The 25755-nt window shown below is 54.4% G+C and overlaps 10 protein-coding genes across 10 annotated transcripts; 6 read left to right on the top strand and 4 right to left on the bottom strand.

Annotated features, from left to right (window-relative positions):
- Positions 1-669: 669 nt before the first annotated feature.
- On the top strand, positions 670-2769 carry LTS14_008154 (uncharacterized protein; the record flags this gene model as incomplete). The annotated part of the gene is made up of 1 exon (XM_064840842.1): positions 670-2769. One exon carries the CDS (start codon positions 670-672, stop codon positions 2767-2769), a length of 2100 nt encoding a protein of 699 aa, XP_064691479.1.
- Positions 2770-3203: 434 nt separating this feature from the next.
- LTS14_008153 (uncharacterized protein) lies at positions 3204-4673 on the bottom strand (the record flags this gene model as incomplete). The annotated part of the gene is made up of 1 exon (XM_064840841.1): positions 3204-4673. The coding sequence occupies one exon, from the start codon at positions 4671-4673 to the stop codon at positions 3204-3206; it is 1470 nt and encodes a 489-aa protein (XP_064691478.1).
- A 780-nt stretch (positions 4674-5453) lies between these two features.
- On the top strand, positions 5454-8078 carry LTS14_008152 (uncharacterized protein; the record flags this gene model as incomplete). Its single annotated transcript, XM_064840840.1, has 2 exons — positions 5454-5685; positions 5743-8078. 2 exons carry the CDS (start codon positions 5454-5456, stop codon positions 8076-8078), a joined length of 2568 nt encoding a protein of 855 aa, XP_064691477.1.
- A 588-nt stretch (positions 8079-8666) lies between these two features.
- TEF1 (translation elongation factor EF-1 alpha) lies at positions 8667-11235 on the top strand (the record flags this gene model as incomplete). Its single annotated transcript, XM_064840839.1, has 8 exons — positions 8667-8671; positions 8743-8813; positions 8873-8928; positions 9131-9249; positions 9945-10503; positions 10562-10927; positions 10981-11150; positions 11205-11235. The coding sequence occupies 8 exons, from the start codon at positions 8667-8669 to the stop codon at positions 11233-11235; spliced, it is 1377 nt and encodes a 458-aa protein (XP_064691476.1).
- A 1057-nt stretch (positions 11236-12292) lies between these two features.
- Positions 12293-13798, top strand: LTS14_008150 (uncharacterized protein; the record flags this gene model as incomplete). The annotated part of the gene is made up of 2 exons (XM_064840838.1): positions 12293-12431; positions 12498-13798. 2 exons carry the CDS (start codon positions 12293-12295, stop codon positions 13796-13798), a joined length of 1440 nt encoding a protein of 479 aa, XP_064691475.1.
- Positions 13799-14580: 782 nt separating this feature from the next.
- Positions 14581-14863, bottom strand: LTS14_008149 (uncharacterized protein; the record flags this gene model as incomplete). The annotated part of the gene is made up of 2 exons (XM_064840837.1): positions 14581-14780; positions 14836-14863. The coding sequence occupies 2 exons, from the start codon at positions 14861-14863 to the stop codon at positions 14581-14583; spliced, it is 228 nt and encodes a 75-aa protein (XP_064691474.1).
- Positions 14864-16646: 1783 nt separating this feature from the next.
- LTS14_008148 (uncharacterized protein) lies at positions 16647-18751 on the bottom strand (the record flags this gene model as incomplete). Its single annotated transcript, XM_064840836.1, has 2 exons — positions 16647-16676; positions 16775-18751. The coding sequence occupies 2 exons, from the start codon at positions 18749-18751 to the stop codon at positions 16647-16649; spliced, it is 2007 nt and encodes a 668-aa protein (XP_064691473.1).
- Positions 18752-19224: 473 nt separating this feature from the next.
- BIO2 (biotin synthase) lies at positions 19225-20532 on the top strand (the record flags this gene model as incomplete). The annotated part of the gene is made up of 2 exons (XM_064840835.1): positions 19225-19479; positions 19537-20532. The coding sequence occupies 2 exons, from the start codon at positions 19225-19227 to the stop codon at positions 20530-20532; spliced, it is 1251 nt and encodes a 416-aa protein (XP_064691472.1).
- Positions 20533-21065: 533 nt separating this feature from the next.
- On the bottom strand, positions 21066-21848 carry LTS14_008146 (uncharacterized protein; the record flags this gene model as incomplete). The annotated part of the gene is made up of 2 exons (XM_064840834.1): positions 21066-21075; positions 21139-21848. 2 exons carry the CDS (start codon positions 21846-21848, stop codon positions 21066-21068), a joined length of 720 nt encoding a protein of 239 aa, XP_064691471.1.
- Positions 21849-22793: 945 nt separating this feature from the next.
- LTS14_008145 (uncharacterized protein) lies at positions 22794-25297 on the top strand (the record flags this gene model as incomplete). The annotated part of the gene is made up of 5 exons (XM_064840833.1): positions 22794-23565; positions 23625-24165; positions 24219-24653; positions 24721-24858; positions 25030-25297. The coding sequence occupies 5 exons, from the start codon at positions 22794-22796 to the stop codon at positions 25295-25297; spliced, it is 2154 nt and encodes a 717-aa protein (XP_064691470.1).
- Positions 25298-25755: the final 458 nt, after the last annotated feature.

Genomic DNA, 25755 nt, shown 5'->3' with positions numbered 1-25755 from the left:
CTCCGCAACGTGAAAACGAACGCCGTATTTGAGATTCCGCTCTGGCGATAATGGACGCGTACGACTCAACATCATCAGCTGTCGTATACTCGACGTGAGGCCTCGCACACTCATAAGATTGTCCTCATCTACAAGTCTCAAAGAGTATTCCAATTCCATCCTTCAACATGTCTGCCTCGCAGCGTTTCTGGATCATCGACCGTAACGAGAATGCGCTGTGGTCTTTCAGCAGTACTTTCTGGATCAAAACGATGGGCCACCAGATTGCCTCATCGAGCAGGTGGAGCTATCGCGTAAGCCGATGAGGTACAACAAACACTATCGCAACCTGCGAGCGAAGGAGCTGCCACCTCTGCTTCATTGGACCCCAACCAATGCAACCCCGCCGGGGTTTTCCACGTCCTTCTAGCGAACTGCAGATTCTTGCTGTGTACGGAGCTCGAAGCATTGGGAATCTGGATGCCTACGGCTGTCATGGTTGTAGCGACACCGTGGTGGTGAGCGCATTTAGAACGGAAGCATTTCGTGCTGCTTTCCAAACAAACACATTTGCCATTCATTGCTCATCTAAACGAGATATCTCGTATACCTCGTATCTTCGTTGTGAGGGACGGCATTCATATGAAGAGATAGGTGTCTATTACTGACCGTGAAACGTAAACGTGAGCCATGGCCAGCTCTGGTATCTACGAGGATGAAGACCTTACCGATGTATCGGACCAAGAGTCGTTGTACGCAGAATCGCCAATCGCGGAGTCGCCTTCGGATGGGTACTTTGAGCAACGCGATCACCCACAAGAGACGTTTGTCGAGCAGTCTGCTGTACGAGCAGAGACTGAAGCCAAAGCACGAGAAGCAACGCAGAGCACAATGAGCCAACGAGTGTCGGAGATTATCTCGCCACGCCAATCTCTATACTCGCCTGTACAGGCTGATGAATCGACGCCATTATTGGACGCAGGACCAGCGCCTCCGGATTACGCTGCCGCCACAGCTGGACGGAGCCGCGATGGTCCAATGGCTAGCAGCCCGCCAATAAGTCCTAGCAGAGACAGAAACGAACGTTCGTCTCGGCAAACCTCGTCTGGATACGGCAGCTTTAGTTACCCGCCGTACAGCGACAACGGCAGTGCACAGGAGGGCGGTGCTCAATGGCCATTCGGGCCGCGAGGTAGCCCTTTTGGCTCTCAATTTCCGTTCGGACCTGAAGGCACTCCATTCAACCCAGGCTTTCCGTTTGGCACAGTACAAGCGCCGCAGAGTATGGGAGGCGGTCCTTCCCAAGTGCCCGACCACATCTCAAGTCCCGAGTCTGCACGAAGAGAGCAGTCGAAATACAGGCGGCAACGGTGGCGGCGGGCTTATTCTTGTGGGAGATCTATTATCTTGGCAGTCATTCTGGTTGGACTAGCTATACTAGCTGTGATTGCAGTTGGCGCAAGACTGGCACGGCAAGCAGCAAGACAAAACACACCAGCAAGTGGCGGTGGAGGAAGTGGCGGTGGAGGTGATGGCCGCAACAGCAGCGACGGGATCGGCTCGCCAGATAACACTGAGCCATTCCACCCCGCGCCGGCTCATCCTCCGAGCGACGTCTGCGCTATTCGGTATATCACAGAGGCTCTCTTCTTCGATTTTGCCAATCCAGACAGTTTCACACTCCTGGAAGCTATGGACTCGGTTCTCTATATGACTGGTGGAGTCAGTGGGACTACACATATCTCCGCAGCACCTCCAGATCAGGAGACTGCTATCAGAGTCTGGGTGTCTTATGGTATGAGTGAAGACGGATGGGAGGCAACAGACATGGATCACACCAAAGCTGAGGATGGCTTGGAGCTCAGCTTCCCGAAATCGAACGGTCAGAGACACAGGGGTACGTGGGCGCGCAACCCATGCATGACTGTCTCGATCAACATCTATATCAAAGGGCATGTCAACCTCGACACGTTCGCCGTGCTCACGAAGAATCTCATCATTGAAGCTGGACAGGGTCCACCTGGTCTCCCAGATTATGATCTTGTTTCAGAAACATGGATCATCGACAAAGCCAGATTCACAACCACGGCTGGAAGTGTATACATGCCGTATTGGTCCACACGTGAAACTCGTATTGAGACTCACAGCGGCGAAGTCAAAGGCGAGTACGCACTGCAAGATCTCCTCTCCATCAAGACATGGTCTGGTCGTATCGGCATTCGAGTCTCCGGTCTTGAAGAGGGGCCCGGAACGCCAAAGCCGGCCGTCCTCGACGTCTACTCTCGGAGCGCTAGTGTGCGTGTCGACTTCCCTACAGTCGGTGAGCAGCCATGGCGAGACTACCAGACCAGTATAGAGACCCACTCCGGCTCTATCAATGGCAAGTACTTCTTCACAAGTAAATTCGAAGTCTCCTCATGGTCTGGATCCATCAACGCTGATCTACAGCCCTTCCCTACACGCCTAACACCTTATCTTTCCTCGAACGTGAACTCGGCTTCTACGAATCTCAAGATCCTGCCCTATCTGAACGATACTAGTGCTACTATAAGCAACCTGGTGTCGAATCACAAGTCACGATCTGGATCATTGGATCTCCAATACCCAAAGGTATGGGAGGGCATGATCGATGGTACGACGAGTAGTGGTAGTATCAATATTGGAGGCGAAGGTGTTGAATATTACTATCAAGGCGATCGCAAGGTCGTGGCACATAAAGGCTATGGGAGATCGAAGCTTGAGTTCACTGGGCAAAGTTCCTCGGTCAACATCAGGATTGGTGACCGATGAAGCCTTCAATCTGGTGAATCTGGAGTACTGCGTGTACACAAGGCTGTTTCCACGATCTGATCAGACGGCACATTTTCGTCGAGTGGTGACATGGTCATAATGATGCGACACGATAAGTTGCGGATATCGTTGGTCATACATAGCTACATACTTTCATAATAACTATTATTCGTACAAGCACTCTGCTGCATCAGATGTGAGGTGAAGCCTCATCCTGTAGGAGGCCAAGCTATGAGGTATGATACGAGGGGCGAGTATGACCTGGTCCACCCTCGAACACCCGGTAAGGATGCTCCATATGAATGCTACACATCCTTGGCATACCAGCGGACTCATCTCTTGACCCCGTCCTGGCGCACTAGCGTACTTCTCATCCACGAGTGTCTAGCAACTCGTGAGAGTCGCCGAACCCACTTACGATCTTCTGATTGTGCTCAAGACTTGGGACTGCAGAAAGGATAAACATTCCCAGTGTCTCCTGCACTGACACCAGCATGCTCACGACGCACATGGAGCCAGCAATTCGATGAAACGAAGGGGCTGGCCTTAGCGATACTGCGTTCTCGCGCAAGCTCCACTGAGACTCCATCGTGCTGAGATCGTAAGATGGCGTGTCGAAAGATGTCGTAGTGCTGTGATCCTTTCACCACCCACTCCCTGGTCGATCCATCACTTTGTGGCTGGTAGATGGTGGGTTCAGGGGTCAGAGATACCCTGGCCAGAATCTCCTGCTCCATGTACATACCGACCAAGGCACGGATGTACGGGGTGACGAGGAAGCGGAAGCAGCAGGCGCTGGCTATGGGGCTGCCTGGGAGGCCAAAGATGAGAGGCGAGCGCTTTCGATTAATGCCTGGTGTTTTGGGTGGCGTCACGAACGAGCCGCCACCAGGATCCACAGCCTGAAACCGGATATTGGAGTTCCGAGAGCGCTGCAGGGATTCGAAGGCAGAGTCTGGAATGGAGGCAAGCATGGCAGAACTACCGGGTTGCATTGCAACACTATCGATGTGGGTACTTGCGCCCAGCTGTTGCAATGCGGCAATCAGGCAGGATTCTCGACCTCTGGACACGCCACCCGTTGTCACGATGATGTCGACCTGCTCATTTTGAAGCTTGTCACGAAGAAAGGCCGCCAAGACACCGCCATTCGAGGGCAGCACACCCCAGTACAGCGCATCCTCCCCCATCTCTCGCAGTGCAGCTGCGAGGTATGGTCCATCTGCGTCGGGCACCCTGTACTGCAACGCTTGCTGGTCCACCACTGTAGATGCTATCTCCGAGCCTATCGACACCACGCCGATCCGTACGAGTCGTGTCACCGAGATTTGCCGAATCCCAACGGATGCCAGAGCCATGATATGTCTGGGCGCAACAGAGGTACCTCGACTGAGAATGACCTCATTCTGGCGGAAGTCGCTGCCTGCAATGCGCTTGTGCCATGAAGTCAAAGGAGGGCGCGCAATCTGTATGATTCTGCCGCCACCGCCTTCCTCGACTATTGTCGCATGGTCTCGAATCACTATCGCGTCGTATGGTCGTTTGGTAGACTGCGCAGTAGGGAACGGTGCTCCAACAAAGATCTCGACGCACGTGACATAACCTGATACGACAGTATCGTGAATTTCGAGTGGCCGGTCGCCTGGTCTAATAGTGCCCATGCATCTTAATCGCATTGGCGTTCGAGGACTTGCGGATGATACTTGACTGGCTACGACCGCGTAACCCTCGACTGCGGCCGAGTCAAATGTGGGCGTGGAAAGCGGACTGTGGATGTCTGTCCTGACCGTACGGCCGACAGCGTCCTCCAGAGCGATAATTTCTTCATCCTGAGCAAAGACTCCAGACCGCTCGTCCGCGAGCTTGGCAATGACATCTCGGGCTTCGTTGAAGCTGGTAGCCATGTTGTATAGTGCGCTGCTTCATGTACGTTCAGCCGTGCGGAAAATTGCAGCATGCATTAGGTGGTTGTCAGGCGACTTGAGCTTGAGGTTCAAAGCATGTTACGCGGTGCTCGGAGGGAGCTCCGTGGCCGGCCTCGTGAGACGTACAGCTCGAAGTATGGATCTGACATATCACCAGCGTGGGCGGAGGTCGACTCCGCGTCGTGAAGGTGAAGGGCGATCAATGTGGCCGCCGCTTCTACGCCTGAAATTCGCAGGCTTATAGCCGGAGGGTCTGCGATTTTCTATTGCGACGATGGCAACATTGAGCATTGATCGTGTCGTTCCTGATTAGGCCGATGCCGTGGAAGTTGACGATAGATGCGTTCGAGCGTAGCCTCGAGCCATAATCGTAATAACGTGGTGGTTGTTCTCGATACTGCGAGACCAACGATATCCAGTAGGCCAGCCCTTCATCTGCCGATGCCCAGTCAAGTCGGGCGTGATGATATAGAGTTGCTCGCACCTCGGGCCTATGAGCATCGCATCTTGCGGCTGGTCGTAGATTCTGCAGAGCACACCTGTGCCACTCACACACATATGACCATCAGACACATGTGATGTTCGTCTGGACTGCAGTCGGAGTCCCGTAACTTCGTGGCCGTGGCTGCCATGTTTCCATCGCAACTTTACCACATTTGGAAGTGCTGGTCCAAGCTTGAATGTCGCCGACTTTCACCAACTACCTACTCTCGCTGCTCCTGATCGCGTCCTGCTTCTCACTGGCGTCGACATTCGTCCATGCTATTGTCTACATCCTCGGCGGGACGGTCACAATGTCTGCGAATACAGCCCCACCATATCTTGCTAGAAGTCGGCGGAAGACGTTCTCCGCAGGGCAGCATTGCGGCTCGATCGTTCACAAACTCCACACGAATCAGACAGGAGCCCGCATTGGATGATGGCGAACCTGAGCAGCAGACCCAACTACGCATCCACCACGATGATGGTTCTCGCCGCGATCGGGTTGTTGGTCGGCCGGGTCGACGTCAGCGTACCTCGTCCGCGAGACTGAAAACAACCTCTTTAGGACGGCCTGCTGAAGTCGTGGTCCTCCGTGATGTTGCGGACGATGCCAGCGTGCCGCAGCAGATAGCTGTGCCTTCCCCAAGTGGTGGGGTGGAGCTGCTGCAGGGCGTGGCATCAACGAGAGCACCGCCAAGCGAGCACGAGGAGGTCATGACATCAATAGATCTCCTCAGGCCACAGGACACCGTCATGGAAGCTGAGGAGATAAAGCAACTGAAGCAGCAGTTGACGAAGAGCTACAATGCTGAGCAGCTCAGGAACTACCTCATCCATCATACCACTCCGTCAAGTGGTACAGCACAGTCTACAGGCACGATTGATGCCCCCGCGGCCAGTACCGCTATGCCAATCACGATGTGGCAATCAGGCCGAACGTCGATCGAGCAACGAATAGGACGCATCCCATATAACCGAAATGAGCTTGAAAAGAAAAAGCCGCTGCTTGCACAAGAGATCATTCGCAATGCTTGGCATTTGATCACTGAGGAGGAGGTACATCAAGTCGGCGAGCTAGAGATGTATGTCAAGAGCTGGCAGACAGCATACTTGTTCGATCTCAAGCGTGGGAAGCTACAGCAATTTGAGACTCTGTTCGAGTCTCCACTTCTGGCTCGCGCTACCACTGTCCGACCATATCGAAAAGACGATATTGTGCGGATTACTGGCCGGAAGGCAGATGCGGAAGAGGTGGCTCGGTGTATCCAAGCTGGACTGGAAGGTGTGCAACAGGACCACCTTGATCTGCGGCCCTTTCGACCTCTGCTTGGAACACCTGGATGGTCTGGACAACTGGAGCAGATCTTTCATCCTCAAGATCTGGACTACATATCTGAAAAGACCGGTTCAATCTTCCGCATAGGCGATGATCATCGAATGAGCATTTACAGTGCAGCCAACCATCCTCAATTCACACATGCGAAGCGACTTCTGCTGTCTCTGCTCAATCTCCCTTCGACCACCAAGACCTTTATTTACGATGATGTCCAAGCGCGCTCTGCGGCCACAGCGGGTGTGAAGCTCGGAGAAGAGCCTCAGATTACGGAGTGGCCCGTCATGGAAGTGCACCGCAAGCATGACCGGCAAAACTGGTATCGGGAAGTGCTTCCGGTGACGAAGAGAGCCGCGCCAACCGACCCTACGACTCCATCTTCAGATAGCCTTCAGATCACGAACTCACCCGCAAGTCTCGGACGACGGACAGCAGAGTTTCTGCAGGAGCTGCCCGGGCTGCGAGGTCGTGACACTGATGCAGCACAAGATGCTGAGAAGTGGACTTGTCTCGACCTAGCCAGCTTATGGTCGGCGAGGATAGGGTCCCTAATCGTGTCCAAGGCGAACTGGCAGGAGCGAACACAGTTGAGAACGCAGAAGCGACACAAAGTGGAAATGCTAGACCACAGCGCCCTTTTTGTTGACGAGGCTGGTGGGAAGGTGCCGCTGCTTGAGAACTTTGAACCTGATATAAGTGATCAGTCAAGCAGTAGACAAAACGCTCAACAACTACTGGTACACATCCAACCATCGCCAGTTACTGCTGCGGGTCTACAGCAGCTACGGGCACTCCCGTCACTCGTTACTGCCTTTGACATGAGCAAGGGTTCTTCTACGAAAGACACTCATACACTTGACCCGAAGTTTGAGAGTTTTGTTGCCACATCAGCTCGACAAGAGGTGCATGAACCTTTGCCGAATCAAGCCGCAGACGTCTCATTCTCGCGCTTAACATCTTTCCATCAGCTCCCTAGTGCAATAGCACAGCAGAGTGGACTGGACCACCTTGTGAACGAGCTGATCGTGGCGTTGAGGACGCCAGGCGCTGCCTTGCCAAGCTTGTCAAACATCGACATACCTCTGCCGACGGGCGTGCTGCTTGGCGCGAAGGAATCCGAGCAAGACGGTGAGTCTTCGAACACGACCTCGTACTTCATCTCGCATTTCGAGCAGGTCACGACTACCGATCTCATACCACTTCAGAGTCCTGCTCGGCGAGAGGGCATGGACCCGGGAGTGCGCAGGATGGCTGAGCAGTGGCCAGCATGGCTGGTCTTGCGTCTACGTGAGGTCGATGCCGGTCCGCTCGCTGGTCGGCGGACGGAGATGCTGCTGGTGCATCGGAATAAGACTGACATCGGCAGCCGGTCAGGGGAGACTGAGGTCACCAAATTCGATAGTCTCGGTCGTGGGCAGGATGACGAGGCGGCAAAAATCGTACACAGTGATGATGGAGAGGGAGCTTCCAAGGTCGTCGTATTGGCCAAGACTGCTGTGCAGCTCACTCGTGTGATGACAAGAGGTCAGGCTGGACAGCTGCGGTCGATTCACGGGCACTGGATCTAAACATCTTTCAACGCGGCGCTCCTATAGACGATAGAATGTAGACTGTACACTACACTTTACCGAGACATATACGACGATATGTCTATACTACTGTCCCGTGTACCAGACTATGTCACCGGCTCGGTTCACGTGGCGGTCAGTATAGATGGCGTCTGACCTCAAGTCCTTTCACATGCTAGAACAATATCGCTGTTGCTCATACTAGACACCGCAATTTGTACTCATTCATTCAGCATCAGTCACATGCATCCCTCGTATAGTTCGCCACTCACAGTCCTCAACAATTTCGCGAGGCTCCGACGTCACTGCTCTGCTGCAAGGCATTCAATTCAATTCTGACTCTTGTGAAATTGCCCCACCACGCGGCCCGTGCAGAATTTCTCTCACACAGTGCAATAAAGCCTTTCGCTCCCCTTCGATCCCTCTTCTCCGAGTCGTCTTTCATACCACGAATCATTGGCATTCGTATCTGAGTAGGCCATCTCCACGCATCATGGTCACTGCTGCCGCAGCCACGCTGACGTATACCAGAACTTCTAAACACAGTACTTCCAACACTTTCCAGACAAACACCACAACACCGTCAACATGGGGTATGTTTTGAGACGCCATATCTCGCATACAACTACCCGCAAAAGTCCACAGCAACTGACACCACTCGCAGTAAAGAGAAGACTCATATCAACGTCGTCGTTATCGGCCACGTCGACTCCGGCAAGTCGACCACCACCGGTCGTAAGCGCCCCTCCTTCCTCCACGATTGCATCACTGCAGTCCCGCTCACACATCTACAGACTTGATCTACAAGTGCGGTGGCATCGACAAGCGTACGATCGAGAAGTTCGAGAAGGTCAGTCATCACAAGATACGCACAGCAAAATGTGCAGCAAAAATTCTCTTATCGGCGTCGCACGGAGGGGCAATTTCGTTGGTGGGGCGCCGACTTGGTGGGCAGCTGCCTTCAGCGCCTGCAGCAACCACCAAGAAATTGCGTCGCATGCGACAAGAGGTTTCTTCATGCATGCGTGAATACCCGCTGACAACATTCGCAGGAAGCCGCCGAGTTGGGCAAAGGCTCCTTCAAGTACGCGTGGGTGCTCGACAAGCTGAAGGCCGAGCGTGAGCGTGGTATCACGATCGACATTGCCCTCTGGAAGTTCGAGACTCCCAAGTAAGTTGATGCTTTCCTATCTTTCATCAACCTCACCTGCCATGGCCAACTCGCTCTTACTCTGAACCGGTCCATCTGCTTCTACTCTGGACTGGTTGCTGCCACACCCAGAAGGCTTTGGATGAAGGATATACATTGTCTACGTTCGGCCTCCTCTGCTGCATCAACCTCCCTCCTCCAGCACAAGAACTCCGCCAAAGAGCACCCATTATGGTGCTAGATTCTGTCCTGGCCCTCCACTTTAACGCCTGTCGAGAGACCATCGTGGACAAGCTCTACATTGAGGACTTCTACATCTGGGATCGAGCAGACACCCACTGGGATCCTCTTTGCGGCCACCTGTCTATCACCGAAAAGGTCGCTCGCAACGTTCAGCTCAGTGGAGATGAGCTCCTTCGCGCCGCTGCCTCACGCAAGGAGAGAGGACGTGTAAAGACTCAAACCTACCGAAAGAGGGAGCGCGACGAAGATGAGACCGCGTACTTGAAGAAGGGCGTTGCCAACCATCAAGCATGGTCCGCTGCGAATCCAGGCCGTGTGAACGATGTCGCTGCTGGCGTACGGAAAAGGGCTAAGGACTCTGGACGGTTCCGCTGCGAGCCATGTGATCACCCATTTGCCACTCAACATGCTCTCAACACGCACTATGGCACCGCCAAACACAAGAGAGCGCTTGCTAACAACTGACCTCAAAGATATTATGTCACTGTGATTGACGCCCCCGGTCATCGCGATTTCATCAAGAACATGATCACTGGTACCTCCCAGGCTGATTGCGCCATTCTCATCATCGCCGCCGGCACTGGTGAGTTCGAGGCCGGTATCTCCAAAGATGGCCAGACTCGTGAGCACGCCCTGCTTGCCTACACCCTCGGCGTCAAGCAGCTCATCGTCGCCATCAACAAGATGGACACCACCAAGTGGTCCGAGGAGCGCTTCAACGAGATCATCAAGGAGACCTCTTCCTTCATCAAGAAGGTCGGCTACAACCCAAAGACCGTTCCTTTCGTCCCCATCTCCGGCTTCAACGGCGACAACATGATCGACAACTCGCCCAACTGCCCATGGTACAAGGGTTGGGAGAAGGAGACCAAGACCAAGACGACTGGCAAGACCCTCCTCGAGGCCATCGATGCCATCGACACCCCATCCCGTCCATCCGACAAGCCTCTCCGTCTTCCCCTCCAGGATGTCTACAAGATTGGTGGTATTGGGACGGTTCCCGTCGGCCGTGTCGAGACCGGCGTCATCAAGGTAAGCTTTACTCGCCCAAACCTGCTGTCCATTCGCAAGCTTCTAACATTTCCTGCAGGCCGGCATGGTCGTTACCTTCGCTCCCGCTGGTGTCACCACCGAAGTCAAGTCCGTCGAGATGCACCACGAGCAGCTCGTCGAGGGTCTGCCAGGTGACAACGTCGGCTTCAACGTCAAGAACGTCTCTGTCAAGGAGATTCGCCGTGGCAACGTCGCCGGTGACTCGAAGACCGATCCGCCAAAGGGTGCCGACTCCTTCAACGCCCAGGTCATTGTCCTCAACCACCCTGGTCAGGTCGGTGCCGGCTACGCACCCGTCTTGGATTGCCACACCGCCCATATCGCCTGCAAGTTCTCTGAGCTCCTCGAGAAGATCGATCGCCGTACCGGCAAGTCCATTGAGGCCTCTCCAAAATTCATTAAAGTATCAAGCCCAGAGAACGTTTGTCATGGAACATATGCTAATTGTCATGCCAGTCTGGGGATGCCGCTATCGTCAAGATGATTCCCTCCAAGCCCATGTGCGTGGAGGCCTTCACCGAGTACCCACCTCTCGGCCGCTTCGCCGTCCGTGACATGCGTCAGACCGTCGCTGTCGGTGTGATCAAGAGTGTAGCTAAATCCACAGCTTCGGGCGGCAAAGTGACGTAAGTCTACTCCATTTCTGCAATACTACTGTCAATATGCTAACCCCTCTAAAGCAAGGCTGCTGTCAAGGCTTCCAAGAAGTAAGCGATTGCTTCGAGGGACCGAGAAGGAGACGATGAGGGAAAAGGTGCGGAAGATTATGCTGCGGAGGATTCATGACTGCATGATGGCGTTTACGATAGCATGACTTGGTGACCTTCTGGCCGCTCAGGTAGTTGTCTGAATGCCTGTGCAATACAACCCGCCCTTTCCAAGTATGTGCACCACATTAACCTTCCAATGCCATGGCAATCCATGAGCTCCTTTGACTTGACTCGAGAAGCATCGGTCAAGCATGATGTACGGTGCGATCCTGGACCGTAAGTATGTATGGCAGACGGTCTCGAGCACAGCACTTCTGTCTTGATCACTTGAAGCGGCCTGTCGAGGTACGTGGTGTCTCAATGCCGCTGAGATATCAACACCCATCCATCATTGATCAAGGATCGCGAGACGAGCGAGTGAGCTGTTCATCCCAGCTCCATGGCGTTGATCAAAAAGTCCCAGATCGTCCGTCCTTGGTATCACTGGCTGCAATGCCTGTGGGATGCGAGCTCGCAATCCTTTCGCGAGCGCTTGATTATTGAGCATTCGATCCGTGTTGAGTCGAGCTGTCACAGGGGTACTTGTCCGCTTCTCACTGGGACATAATGGTTTTCGATAGCTCATGGCGGTCGTCAGTACTATATTCGGTACGGTTTCTGAACGGGATGTTTCCCCAGTTCTTCTGCCCTCGTTCGCTTTTCACTCAAGCGTGAGGTCTCTGAGCAGCTCATGCTGGCCGGCAGGACTATGCATACGGCGGTCTTTGGCTGGGACAACTCCGGTCCTCATCATGAGCACTGCTGCATGATGGTGCGGTCGGATCCAGTTTTGAGAAGACGAGGCATCGACAAGCACGTTCTACCATTCGTCCTCTGTTCGAGCCCCTCACATCATTCTGATGTCGCAAAGGACATCCTGACTGGTAGGAAGTACTATACACGGTAGGGATTGGACGCCGTCCATCATTTCCTCTTCTACTCTTCTTTCGCCAGCTTGCCCACCATTGCATCGTTCCCCTCGTTAGGATTGGGCCCACTGCTGTAGACGACCTCATCACATGCCGCCCGTCAGTGCTGATGCCATAGCCGACTGTGTTCTCACGGCCTTTCAGGCCTTACCGGCGAAGTACAAGCCGCGAAGCCTGCCCGATGGCAGGAAAGAGTGGACGATATTGGCCGGAATCGTGCTGAGTAGAGGTAATGATAACTCTTCTTCCTCGTTGCGTCTCTCTTACGCTATTTGCTGACATTCCGCGCATCTAGAGAAGCCGACACCAGCTCTAAAATGTATCTCTCTAGCTACAGGCATGAAGTGCCTTCCTCGATCGAAACTGGCAGAAGCGAAGGGCAATGTATTACATGATTGGCACGCTGAGATTCTGGCTTTGAGAGGTTTCAATAGGTGGCTTGTGGACGAGTGTGCCGAGATGGCAAGACTGGGAAGGAAGGGCAGGCATGAGTGGCTGAGATGGAGACATACGAGGTCCAGGTCGGATGGGACGGGGGGAGAGAGGAGTGGCAGGCATGAGGACGAGCTGCAGAGAGCTTTGGACGGCGTCCAACATACAGACGAGCACGAGCCTGAGCACGAAAGTACCACTGGCCGCGAAGAAGACACTATGGATGACGCCCTTGAAGGCAGCCAGCCCTTTGCCCTCCACCCCGAGGTCAAGATACACCTCTACATCTCATCTGCACCCTGTGGAGACGCTAGCATGGAGCTGACCATGTCTTCCCAAGAGGATAGTACTCCCTGGGCTACTGCTCCACCCACAGATATACTATCTGGAAGAGGAAACTTTGATCTCCTGGGCGTTGTGAGAAGGAAGCCGTCAAGGCCAGATGCTCCAGTGACATGGAGTAAAAGCTGCTCCGATAAGCTCGCGCTGAAGCAGTGTACGAGTCTGCTTAGCGGCGTCGTATCAGCTGGTGAGAGTATGGGCCTGATGTGGCCAGGGGACTGCTATCTAAGTACCCTTGTCCTGCCTGAAGATGAGATAGTACCAGAGGCTGTAGAGCGGTGCTTTGGACACGGTCCAACTGGCCGCTTGCGAACGCTTACAGGTAAGAGGTGGCAGGGCGGGTACACTTTTACTCCTTTCACCGTCCTGGGCACGGATAAAGTCTTCGCGTACGCCAAACCAATGACTCCACCTTCTGCCACTGGAGTCCAGCAGACAGCCAACGGAAGTAACATTTCCGCGCTTTCCACTCCAACACGCACAGAGGTCCTCATCAACGGTGTCCTCCAAGGCCGTAAACAGAATGATCTCAAAGGAGCGAGCTCCGTCAGCCGAAGAAGGATGTGGGAGGTTGTTCGTGCTTTACAGGAGACTCTAGCTACGACTGCAGGTACGATTGCACCTACGATTACACCTACGAATACAACCAAGAATCCGGAACCTGCTGGCCAGCACACAAGCGATGGGGCTCTGAAGGAGACGTACAAGTCAGTGCAATTGAGCTCAGCCTTCGCACATCGACGAGCTGTGAAAGAGGACGTCTGGTCTACGGCCTTACAGCGGTGGAACAGGAATGAAGGTGATGACGAGTGGAGATTGTGAAGATGGTTGGTTCTACTGGCTTCCCTTGCTTCCGTTCCACATCTGGACTGTTTGGAGGACGACACGCTAGCTCGTGGCATTGACTTCCGAATGGAGTTATGAGAGACGCATGGCTCGTCTGGAGAGTTGCTGGAGCATTCCTTTTCCAGCATAATGTAATACAAGCTACTTTTCAACCTCAAAGCAGCATACGGGACTAGTCGTCCCGCCCTGGCACCTTGCTGCCTCTCACATATATCGAGGAGTGAGAGTCAATCTCACCAAGTAACGCAAACTCACCAGTCACTCTTTGTACCCCGTCCATTAAAACCTCATCTGGCTCCCGCTATTCCTCTTCCCCCTCACTCACCAGCATTCCCCGACTCGATCAAATACCCCCTCCAGTCCATACGTGGGAACACATCGAACATCACCCAAGTACGAATCAGCATCCGCATATCCTCTGCCAGAATCGTCACGCGGTCGCCGTTATTGGCTATATCCTTAGTGACTACAACACTATTCGTCAGCCTTCCGCTCTACCGCTGATTCTGTTCTGATCACCCTTACCTCCGAACGTCGTGACAAGGAATGCCTCTGCTGCCTCCTGGAGACCCCTCAAGTGCGGCAGACGACAAGCGAAGGTTCAGCTCCGGCTTGAGGTCGTGAAGGATCTCGCGGACGAGTTGGCTGAAAGGGTTACTTTTGTTGGACGCCGTCGAAGTCTTCTGCTGTTTGATGCTCTTCATCTCACGGAGTCCCCTGGCTAGATGGTTTGTTAGCAGGGTACGATTACACGACGATTACAAGGTGACTTTACGCATGTAGGGCTTCCTTTCGCCACCTTTGGCCTTGCCAAACATCCTCTCGCTCTGCTTCAGTGGCACTTCCAGGATTCGTTTTGCCGTGGGCTTTGTCGAGACTCTGTTGCGCGCCGTCTTGCTCCAGTCGTGGGTGAAAAGCACCGCTCTCTTCTTCTTACTCGCTACCCTAAGTTGTAGACCTGGAGCACGTTAGCTTTGTGCAGTCTAAGGGACGAATACAGGGTGTAATCGTACCTGCATTTGCTGTCCGCTTAAGAGGCATTGTCGCGTTGATGCTGAGGCTGGAGGAGGATGTTATTGGGATCTCGCTATGTGAAGGTATGGAATGGACGTCAAGGCAATAGGTTAGAATGTCGTAAGTGTAGTTGCGAAGACGTCTGATCGATGTTGAAACGAATAAATAGTAGCCAAAGAGGGCAGGCACGGTCACATGCCCGCCCAGCGAGTGAGGGACCTTCACTCGACGATGCAGCGAGTGATGGACTTTCACTTGCCACCGAGTAATGGGTCTTCATTCGCCGCCGCTGCCTAAGTTGCGGATCATTCCTCATGCCTATGACATCTTCTTAGTCCACTGCCTTCGTATCTTCTACTCCGAGAACTATAGCCACGGTACCCTTCTAAAGTATTGGACGCCGTCCAAACCCGGCGTGTACCCGTATTCGCCGCCAGGCCATAAGGGTGTAAGATATATCACACCGTCTAAGCACGAAATCAACATTGCTGCTGGCGGGCGAGCCCAGACCAAGGGTATGTGCCTGTGCCTTCTGCAGCCAGTGCCGCGGGACCTCCTTATTTGCTATAGCTGCCATAACGGCCCCTGACATTTTCCCCCCCATTGCTCGACATCGTCAACAAGATCTCGTAGCCGTACTTGAGGTTCTATCACACTGGTAGATGCCTTCCATTATAGTCACCATGTCGGTCTTTGTTTCCTCCTTCCTCCTCCACGCCCAGGCAGATATCGCCACGAGTCATGCATATCTGCCTGCCTGCATACCCATCGCTGCTGTTTCGTGCCGCGGTAGTCCGGCTCTCGGATTTTTCTCAATGGCTAAGACATCCTCCGATGGCCAAAATTCGGTCACTCCATGGACAGTCTCCGTCACTCGTTCCCACCTCACTCGACTCCACACCCGCAACCGCATCCTCAAGACAAGCCGGAACTCCGCCAACAGAACCCAGTCCTGACCACCCAACCCTTCCCATCAGCTCTCACGGACCTCGAAGAATGCTCCCATTCTCCGGCCCCCGATCCTTATACCCATCCTTCTCATCATAGCAGCTGTGCCATGGAATCCCCACTCGCTCCATCCCCTCTCCCCTGCTCCCTTCGTCCAACACCATCTCCCGTCGCAGAGGCCCTGTCACATGAACCCCATCGCAATCGAACCCACGCACGGAGATGCTTTGGGACGGGAAACCATCGCATCGAGCATGGTATCATATTCTCAATCAACCCCCTTACGCTACCATCAAACTCTCAAGTCATACTCACCTCCAGAGCGCGGCAACCTCAAGACAAAGGAGCTAGGTAGTCTTCCGTCTTCTTGTTTCTTGGCTCCGCCAATGCGCCTCCGTCTCCCCAAGGCCAAATATTTGTCGCCCAATCATACTCGCTCCCCCGTTCGCGACCAAGACTTGCTGAATCCTGCGCATAGTAGGTAGTCAGCATGACCCAGTGATACTCTAGAGGGTGAAATGAAGTGTTGTTGAGGTTGAGGTTGAGGTTGACGTTGAAAGGAGGGAATTCCGCTTTGGCTTTGTCGGAAAGCCCGAGGATTTCGACGACGTTCAAGCCAGCTAACGCAGCAATTCATGTAGACTACAATACACGCCCATCTTTCTCTCAAATACACCCAACCCGATCAAGGCTACTTCGCCTCTCACAACCCTCCTTCATAACCCCTTCCTCCCCTCTCTCACGCACTCCCCCATCCCCTCCCCAACACCCAAGCCCATCTACCACCCCCCACCCCTACCGCCCCCCACTCCCCCTCCCCACCAACCCATTCGCCCCCCCCAACCCGACCTTCAATTTCCTCCTACACTCCGGACAAAACCACTTCGTCCTCCTAGGCGGCAGTTCACTGAGTCCGACACAAGGCAAATGGAACCACTCCCTCTCACACGCATCGTCGTTGTCGCAGGCGATCATCATGCCGAAACTCACTTGGTCGCAGAGGCAGTATTTTGGTTCGTTGGGGTCGATGGGGGGGTCGTCGGGGTCGAAGGAGGGGCCGAGGATGGGGGTGGTTTGGGGTGGTGGGTGGGAGTGTTGTTGGGGTGCAATGGTGGTGGTGGTAGTGGTGATGGTGGGGGGTCTGTTGGAGCTGGATTTTTTGGGGGCGGCTTTGCGTTTGCTCACGCCGACTTTGGCGTCGCCCTCGTCCGTCTGGGTCAGGATACCAGGGGCGGGCCGCTTGGATCTCCTCGTCCCCGCAAGCGCTGTTGCTGCAGGTTTCGTGGAAGAAGTGCTGGCGCTATTTGTCGTGCTGGTTCGGAGCGGAGAGGTCAGGAGACTACCATTCGGTAGACTGGCATTGCTTCCGCGTCTCAGACTTGCACGTCTGGTGGGTGGTTCTTCTGATACTGCTTTGTTTGCTTTCAGGACGAGGGTGGGTTTGTGTAGTTCGGACGGGGTGGCGGCGCGGCGGCTTCGGTTTGCGGTTGTCCTGGGGGAGGAAGAAGTACCGGCGGGTGCGAGAGGGACTTTTGTGCCGGGTGCAGCGGCTGGTGGGTTGAGTTTCAGTTTCTTCGGGGCTGGCCCGGCCTTGGAGAGCGGATCTGGGGTTTCCTGCATAGCCATACCATTCGTGACGGGCGTAGCATCACGTTTCCGCTTCTTGCCATCTGTAGCGAGCTGCGGATCAACTACATTCTCCACCCCTGTTTCACGTGCAATCTGTGCCTGTAATGCCTGCTCCTCCAACATCCTCTGCCGCTTCAACTTCTTCGCCTCATTCAGCCTCATACCACGATTGATCAGTTCAGCATCGGCATCCTCATCATCAGCATACATCTGCGGACCAAGCATAGCGTTCATCTGAGCATTCTCCTCGCCCGTGACAATGACTTTGGTGGGATCATTATCCATCTGCTCGTCTTGGAAGCGATCGCCTGTATCTTCTGCAGCCTGCTTCGCCGACTCTTTCCCGCTCGTCCCTCTCCCCAGATTCTTCAACTCCCTCCTCACCATCGTCTGCGAGGGTACCCAGATGGCATTCTTCTTCATCCGCTTTCGCAGCTTGGCCATTTCCCACTCGGTCAGCTTCATCCATGGTAACCATCGACTTCCCTTTGGTGCGTCGTCTGGTGGTGCAGTTAGAGCTAGTAGTGCGTTTGACGTACTGATACCAGCCACAGCAGAGTGAGCATTCGTGCCAGGCTGTCCCGGTGCACGTGGCCCCCTCGGCTTGAGTGGTCTCTCCGTCTTCGGTACCTTTGGTGTTCGTGAGCGGGGTCGTGGAGTAGCTTTCTCCGTCAACGGCGGTTCTTCCAAGGGAGGCGAGACGCGAGGGGATGTCCAGTCAGAGATGCTCTCCAGTGGTGCATTCGGATCGGGTGGAGGTAGCACTTCACCCGGCACCATAATCCTCCGTCCTCGTAACTTCGTAGCAGCCTTGTCGGTCAGGTGATGCCTTCCCGCCTTGTCCAGCTTCACATCATCCGCTCTCATACTCATCCTCCTCTCGCGCTTCAGGTTCGGTGAGGTGAGTGGTTGCCTTTCTGGTGTGGGATCACGTGAAGGTGGCAGGGGTTGCGCTTTTAGCTTCTCCGTCACCGAAGCCAGACGTCTCGCCTCCCTATGGCTCGTCTCGTTCAATCGCGTCGCCTCCTCCAGCGCCATCCGACTGGCTCGTTCCGCCTCTTCCAACGCATAGCTGATGTCGCGGCGGAGCTTGACCGGATCGGGCTTGTCGGCGAGGGTGGGTCGCGTGCTGTAGAGTGTGGCGGCATCGTGTATTGCCTTGATCTTGACCTCAGAGCGCAGGCGTTGCTTCTCGATGAGCGTGAGGGCACGTGTCAGGTGGGAGGGGAAGTGCTCGGTGTAGGTGAGGAAGTCGGAGAGGGTGGTTTGGATGTCGGGATCTGTCGGTGGCTGTCTGCTCAGCGACCGGAAGTCCGAGACCGCCGATAGCGTGGCCATGTTGAATGATATGGTGGTTGCTGGGAGGAGATGTCATGTCACGTCACGGCTATACGCGATGGGCGTCAGTCGCGAAGTGACGAATGTAGCAAGCGCGAAGCTGGGATGCACGGGCCACAGGGTAATGATCAAGCCGACAGGGCAGGCGAGCAGCATCTTAACTCATACAATATGGTACAATATGGTACAATATCGCCGATAGTATTCATATTACAAACATCACGGTCCACGGACATGGATTGTACAGTATGCTGTCACCTTCCTCGTACAGTACAGTACCGAAACGATGGTATTTCTGTATGCTTGGCAAGGCTGCACAACCCGGCAGATCACCCGCAATAGCGTAAACTCTATCGTGCCATTGCTCTGCCCCACCAAAGAGATACACCCGAAACGCTTATTTGGTGTCGTCCGAGAAAGGTGAGAGGCTCTTGCTTCTACCACACACCACTCACCACACCGTCTTTACCACCATGTCTCTGACCCTCCTCTCCACACGGTCCAGACGGACGCTCACCCGATCCATCCCGTCGACATGCCTCCGCTCCTTCAGCACCCCCATCAACGACACCTTCTCCCCCGTCTCCCCCTCCGCCCCTCCTCCACCGCCCGAGGCCAGTAACGTGCTGCGAGATGCCGTCACCTCTGCCGGACCGCGCCATGATTGGACTCGAGAGGAGATTAGGGACATCTACAACACCCCTCTCATGGAGCTAGCATTCCAATCGGTAAGTCCAAATCTCTATCCCTTAACACAATTGATTAATGTTAAACGAATTGTCTAGGCCACCCTCCACCGCCGCTTCCACCGCCCCTCGGCCATCCAGATGTGCACGCTCATGAACATCAAAACCGGCGGCTGCAGCGAAGACTGCTCCTACTGCGCCCAATCCTCCCGCTACCAAACCGGCCTCCAAGCCACAAAAATGTCCCCCGTCGACTCCGTCCTCGAGGCCGCCCGTATAGCCAAGTCGAACGGCAGCACGCGCTTCTGCATGGGTGCTGCATGGAGAGATATGCGGGGTCGAAAAACAAGTCTCAAGAACGTGAAAGCCATGGTGCAAGGGATTCGGGAAATGGATATGGAGGTCTGCGTCACCCTAGGCATGATTGACGGGGAGCAGGCGAAGGACTTGGCTTCCGCGGGTCTGACGGCGTATAACCACAACCTCGACACGTCACGGGAACACTACCCCTCGGTCATCACCACGCGCTCCTACGACGAACGCCTGCAAACCCTGTCCCACGTCCGCGACGCCGGGATCAATGTCTGCTCCGGCGGGATCTTGGGTCTGGGGGAGAAGCCGGAAGATCATGTCGGACTTCTTCACACCGTCTCCACCCTCCCCTCACACCCGGAGTCCTTCCCCGTCAACGCCCTGGTGCCCATCAAGGGAACACCGCTCGGCGACAAACTCCCGGCTGGGAAGAGACCGATCCCCTTCGACGCCATCCTCCGCACGATCGCCACCGCTCGGCTTGTGATGCCCGCGACTATCATCAGGATTGCCGCCGGCAGGACGACGATGAGCGAAGCGGAGCAGGTATTGTGTTTTACCGCGGGAGCGAATGCGGTCTTTACGGGGGAGAAAATGTTGACTACCGAGGCCGTGGGGTGGGATACGGATAAGGAGGTTTTTGAGCGGTGGGGGTTGGTTCCTATGAAGAGTTTTGAACGGGGTGGGTTGAGGGAGCAGGGGGCAGGGAGTTGGGCGGCGATTAAGGAGGGGGTTGCTGCTAGGGAGGTTGGGAAGGACCAGGGCGTCGCTGCTTCTGTCTAGGGCGTAGCAGGCGAAATGGAAGTCTTGCGCAGACAGATCGAAACAGCCCAGATGACCATAAAGAGATTCATAGATGATATCAAAACCCATACTTCGAGGTCCAAATCGGTGACTCCTGTCTTTGAAATCCCCTTCCTCTCTCGTGCCGGAGTTTCTCCCAAGGCTGCGCAGTTCTTGGAGAGATGGGCCCCTTTCCTCGATCGTCTACGGTTGTAGCGAGTCCCTTCCAGGGCCTTATCGTGGTGTCTGACCTGCCTGCCTACCTGTCTGCCTGTCTGCGTATGGCAAAGCACTTCGACTCGTCCCGAACCGACCCTTTCACACGCCACCAACCTCCTTGTTCTCCTAGAAACGTTTAGCGAGGCCTGCGGGCAGCTATCTAGCAGGTGTGAGGCCCGTCCCGCTCCAGTCTGCTTCCAGCCGATCCTTCTTGTGTCCGCAACGCGCGTGAGCTATTCGTTCGTCGCCTTCTGTGTCAAGCCCGCAGAGTTGGGCAAGAGGGCGGCGCAAATTTGATCGTGGGTTCGTTCACACTAGACCTTGCTGCCACAACAATGCGCGTTGTCTTCTCAAGGCAGTAATGCTCTCCCGCCGAACCCTGCTCACCCTCCTCCTTCCCCCTTGACTCCTGTCCGCCCCCCACCAGCGGCCTTAGCAGCTTTCCGCCTCTCGATATCCTCGGCCATTTTATTGTGCACGCGGAGTTCCATATCGTGCCCCTGCCTCAGTTCCCGTAACTTCTTCTCTACCTCGTCATTCTTCCTCTTCGCCTCTCCCCTTTCCCTCATCCTTTGCTTCAGCAGCGCTATACTTGACTGGATTTCGGCGTCTACGGCTGCTCGGAGGACGGTGGGGTCGTTGTGGTGAGTTGAGCTGCGGTGATTTCGAGGGGTGTGGTTGGATAGGAAGTCGTCTGTAAACGTGTCTAGATTAGGGTGGAGACCGGGCCCGCCTTCGAGGTAGCCGTTTGGGTGGGTGAGGTTAAGTCCGGCTATGGGGCTTGAGAATATCCTTCTGGGGTCGTTGATTGGGAGTGGGAGTTCGTCCTCTGTTATCGTCGGTAGGGACTCCAATCTCACATCACTGACGCGTACGGAGACGCCGATCTCGGGCTCTTCGGTGCTGTCGAGCGAGAGGATACGGATTCCGGGAGTGGTGTTGGGCGCGGGACCGTGGAGGACGAGGGCGAGGAGGTCGTCTTCGAAGGTCGGGGAGTATTTTAGGTCGTGGGGGACGTAGTTGGCGTAGTGGTCGGAGGTCATGAGGGGACCGTGGGGTGGCGTTGGGGCTGCGGAGGAGGGGGCCTGGACTGCCATTGTGCTGTTGTGGTTTGTGAGATTTGGGAGCATGAGAGCGTGCCTACGCGATACGGAATAGAGTGGAGGGCGAAGACGGCCCGACGTTGCGGGAGGGCCGCTCCTCGCTCGCTAGAATGAATGTACCTGCGTCCTCACTTTCGTCTTGCGCACTTCTCCGATGGCACTGTTACATCGTTGGCAGGAACGCACAATAATATTTATTAATAATATGGACCTGCAGCGGGCAAGTAACAATACACAAGACCGGTGGTCACACGGGATGCCTTGCTGCAGGGAGCCGCTTCACGAGACTGCACTGTGCTCCAAATCATTCTATTCTTTCCACGCCGCCTCTGTGCATTCCAGGAGTCACCATGTTCCCCACCGTGCTCATCTCAATTATCTTCGCGAGAGGAAGCCTGGCCGCCGTATTCTCGGAGTCGACTCGGAGTCGAGGATGGGGTTGTAGAAGGGTGGGCTGAATCGCCGTGCTTGACCTACCACAAAGGTCCTGAATTTGACCATTCTATCTACTACCTGACGGACTTGTCTTGGACAGCCACTCGAGAAGATGTCGAGAACACGATTATTCTGGTCCTATGCTTCCGCACTCCAACCCATAGTGACTTTGAGCCGAGCTGGACTTTTTGCGTGCTCCAAGAATAGTCTGCTCACGGTCTCATCATACCTACCAAGGGTCGAGATACCAGTAATCATCGTCTCGTTGGCTACATCATCGCGGTAAACTGCAGGAATATGTTCTCACCTCTGGTGGTTCGCATCATCGGCTAGATGCAGTGTGGTACTTTGTGTCATAGCCGATACCATGCGCACGCAGCCTGTGTCGTTCGCGTTTGCTTGCATATCGGCTGCTACTTGTCCCATTGCTTGTCGAGTATCCCTCACTATTCTATCTAACGATTTGCTATCTTGGAACAAGACCGTGCAGTCAAGACTCCAAGCATGGCAGCGAACTCCAACAGCCAGAGCCAGAGTCGGGGCTATGTTGACTATGCTGCGCATATATCTGCTGATATCGATAAATCGGTTCCTCCGCTCGACGATGGCCATGAGCCTGCTACAGGGCTCCCAGACACCAGCACCAATGGCCAGCCAGGCCTCGAAGTGCCTGTCCTTACTCTCCATCTGGGTACTGCAATTCCGACACCTGCGCATCTAGTCACGGATAGCAATTCAGGATCGAACGCACCGAAAATCGTCCTTCATCCCGCCGGTTTGGACCTAAGGCCGGAACTGGAGCAGCCGGGCACCACGAATACAAACAGCTTAGCGTCAAGTAAGCCGAAGAAGCGGACTTGTCTCAATGTTTGCCGAGCTTGGCTGTGGGAGTTGCTTGCCTGCTTGTTCGCCATGCTGCTTCTTGTCGCTGAAGCAGTGTTCTTCGGCCAGGTCGATAAGCGGAGTGTGGAAGGCTGGAAGGCTGGAAGGCGACCGGGAACTGGAAGATCTCCTTCCATCATTGCGTTTCTGACAACAATTCTGGAAGCCGCAGTAGCGTTTGCCGTGGCATCATGTCTTGGTCAGCTGAGATGGTTGTGGTTTCAGAAGGGACAGGAACTGCGCTGGATGGATCGCTTGACTAATGCGCGCCAGCCCGTCTGCATGGAGGTAACTTTGAGTCTTCAATATTGTGACCTGAAGAACTCTCTACAACATGAGTACAGACACTGGGCGGGGCTCGGTGGCTTCCTCGTGCTAGCTTTACTCGGCATTAGTGCGTGTCCAATGGACAACTCTTGCCCAAGAAGTTTAATCACTGATTCATGTTCTTAGACGCCTTCACTCAGCAGATCGTTAACCCAGAGTATCAGTCATACAACACAACCGAAATCTACGTACCGATAGCATACACATGGCTGGAAAAATACGAGGCTGGCAATAAGCGTGGCAGCGAGCAGTCATATATCGATATGACTGCTGCCGTCATCACTGGATTTCTGTCTCCCAATACTCTGAGAAGTTACGCGGACACTGTTGCGGGATCCGGCTTTGTGACGTGTCCCAGTGGCCATTGTGACTTCCCATCTTACTACTCTCTGGCCATTTGCTCCAAATGTCGAGATATAAGCGACACCGTCATCTGGCCAGAGTGTCGAGGCTCAGGATGTAGACAAGATGACCAGGAGTCAAGGATCCGACTGAGTACGATAGACCTGAGTCTTGACTCCAGGAACGGGATCGTCAATATCACATCGAACCTGGGGTATCCCGATGATAGTAGCATATCAGACGTCGGGCCTTTGCTCGCGCACTATTTCGGCCTCGGTCTTAGCCAGGGCGCCGATGCAGAGGCCAACGCCTCCGAATGTGCAATGTAGGTGATTTGTCGTGGGCGTATCGAAGGACTTGGACTGTTCTTGTGGATAGCTTTTGGTGTGCTCAGAGCTTTAGTAGTTCCGTCTACTCGTCTCGGTTCTCAGAACTTTCTGCTAGCCCCTATTCCACTGATACGGCAAGGACTGCGATAACGAACGACACGCTTAGTGAAAATATCACGATCAAGCTGCGTGACTGCTATCTGACCAACGCCGATGGGTCGACTAATGGCACAGCATGCGTCTTCACCGTGGATGCACAGTCACATCGTGCGCTGCAGAATTTCTTGGTCGGCGACAATAACGAGACTTGTTTTCTGCATGGTGAATCGTACAACATGGACACGGATCACGAGTACTGGTGCAGCAACTCTACAGCAGCAGATGCAATTGTCGCGCCGTGTAGCAACAGAGCTTACGATGAAACGTATGACTGTAATCCGGACATGTTCGCCAATCTCCAGTACTCGATACAAGATATGGCACTGTAAGCCTCCCCAACGCATCCCGACCACGCGAATTTCCTGCACACATACTAACGTGCGTCTTAATAGCTACATGACAAATTTGATCAGGGAGAGCAAGTTCAACGACTATCGCAGCCACCAGACAGGAGCGATGACCATAGTGGTCTACCGCATCCACTGGCCTTGGATAGCCTACCCGGTCACCATTATTGTACTTGCAACCATGTTCGTCGTTATTACCATTTACAAGAGCCGCGGCGTGGATCCCCAGAAGTCTTCAGTCGTTGCGCTCATGCAAGTCCCTCTGACAGCCTGACGAATGCTGGCCCGGCAGAGAGTCAATAGCCAATAGACCGTTGCGTGAGTAGCCGCAGCAAGTGCTGACAGAAACTACAGGTTCCATGGCATCCGTAACGAGGACCGCCTCGCATTTATCAAACTCGCAACACAAAAGGAAAAGGAAGAGGCATACCGAAAGTGGTCTGTGGTGCTGGAAGACGAAAACGGTCTGCAAGTCTTCCGGAAGGTCGAGAAACTCGGAATGGAGCCCAGAGAAGGCGAAGTCAACATGCATGCTCGACTGGACGGCATGGCTGAGCGACCGGTTCATTTCGCTGAAGAGATACGTCACGCCGCATTAGCCGCAGGTTTCGAAAGCGTTTGAGGTCTTCTAGGCTTTTCGAAGCATGCTGTGACGTGGCTTTACCTACCTGATGAGGACTAGGGCGTATATTGCTGGTAAGCAAGGAGGAAATTGCCATTCGATGGATTTCGAAGAGGACGAGGAGCCGGCGGTGCATGATGGTAAGCAGCTTTCGATTTTACGATGCACCTGGAAAGCAGGAGAAGGGAGGAGAATGACAATCACTGTTAAGTGGATCCAATCATTCAGAGGTCTCGAGAGTGTATGCATTACCACCTCAACTCAAACTTAATATGTCCTACAACAATAATGCCCTCAATCTCACTCGGCCATCCGCTATGCCCTCTTGAGAAACAACGCACGCCGTGTTACGCCTCCGATGCATGAATGTGTGTAACGCCGAATGCAGGTTGAATGATGAATTGATTGCAGCCCAGATGGCATATCCGTGGAAAACTCTTATCATGACGACGACAACG

This window comes from Recurvomyces mirabilis, assembly GCF_035927965.1.
Source record: "Recurvomyces mirabilis strain CCFEE 5264 chromosome Unknown scaffold_24, whole genome shotgun sequence".
Taxonomy (NCBI): domain Eukaryota; kingdom Fungi; phylum Ascomycota; class Dothideomycetes; order Mycosphaerellales; family Teratosphaeriaceae; genus Recurvomyces; species Recurvomyces mirabilis.
This window is presented reverse-complemented; position numbering and strand designations above follow the sequence as displayed.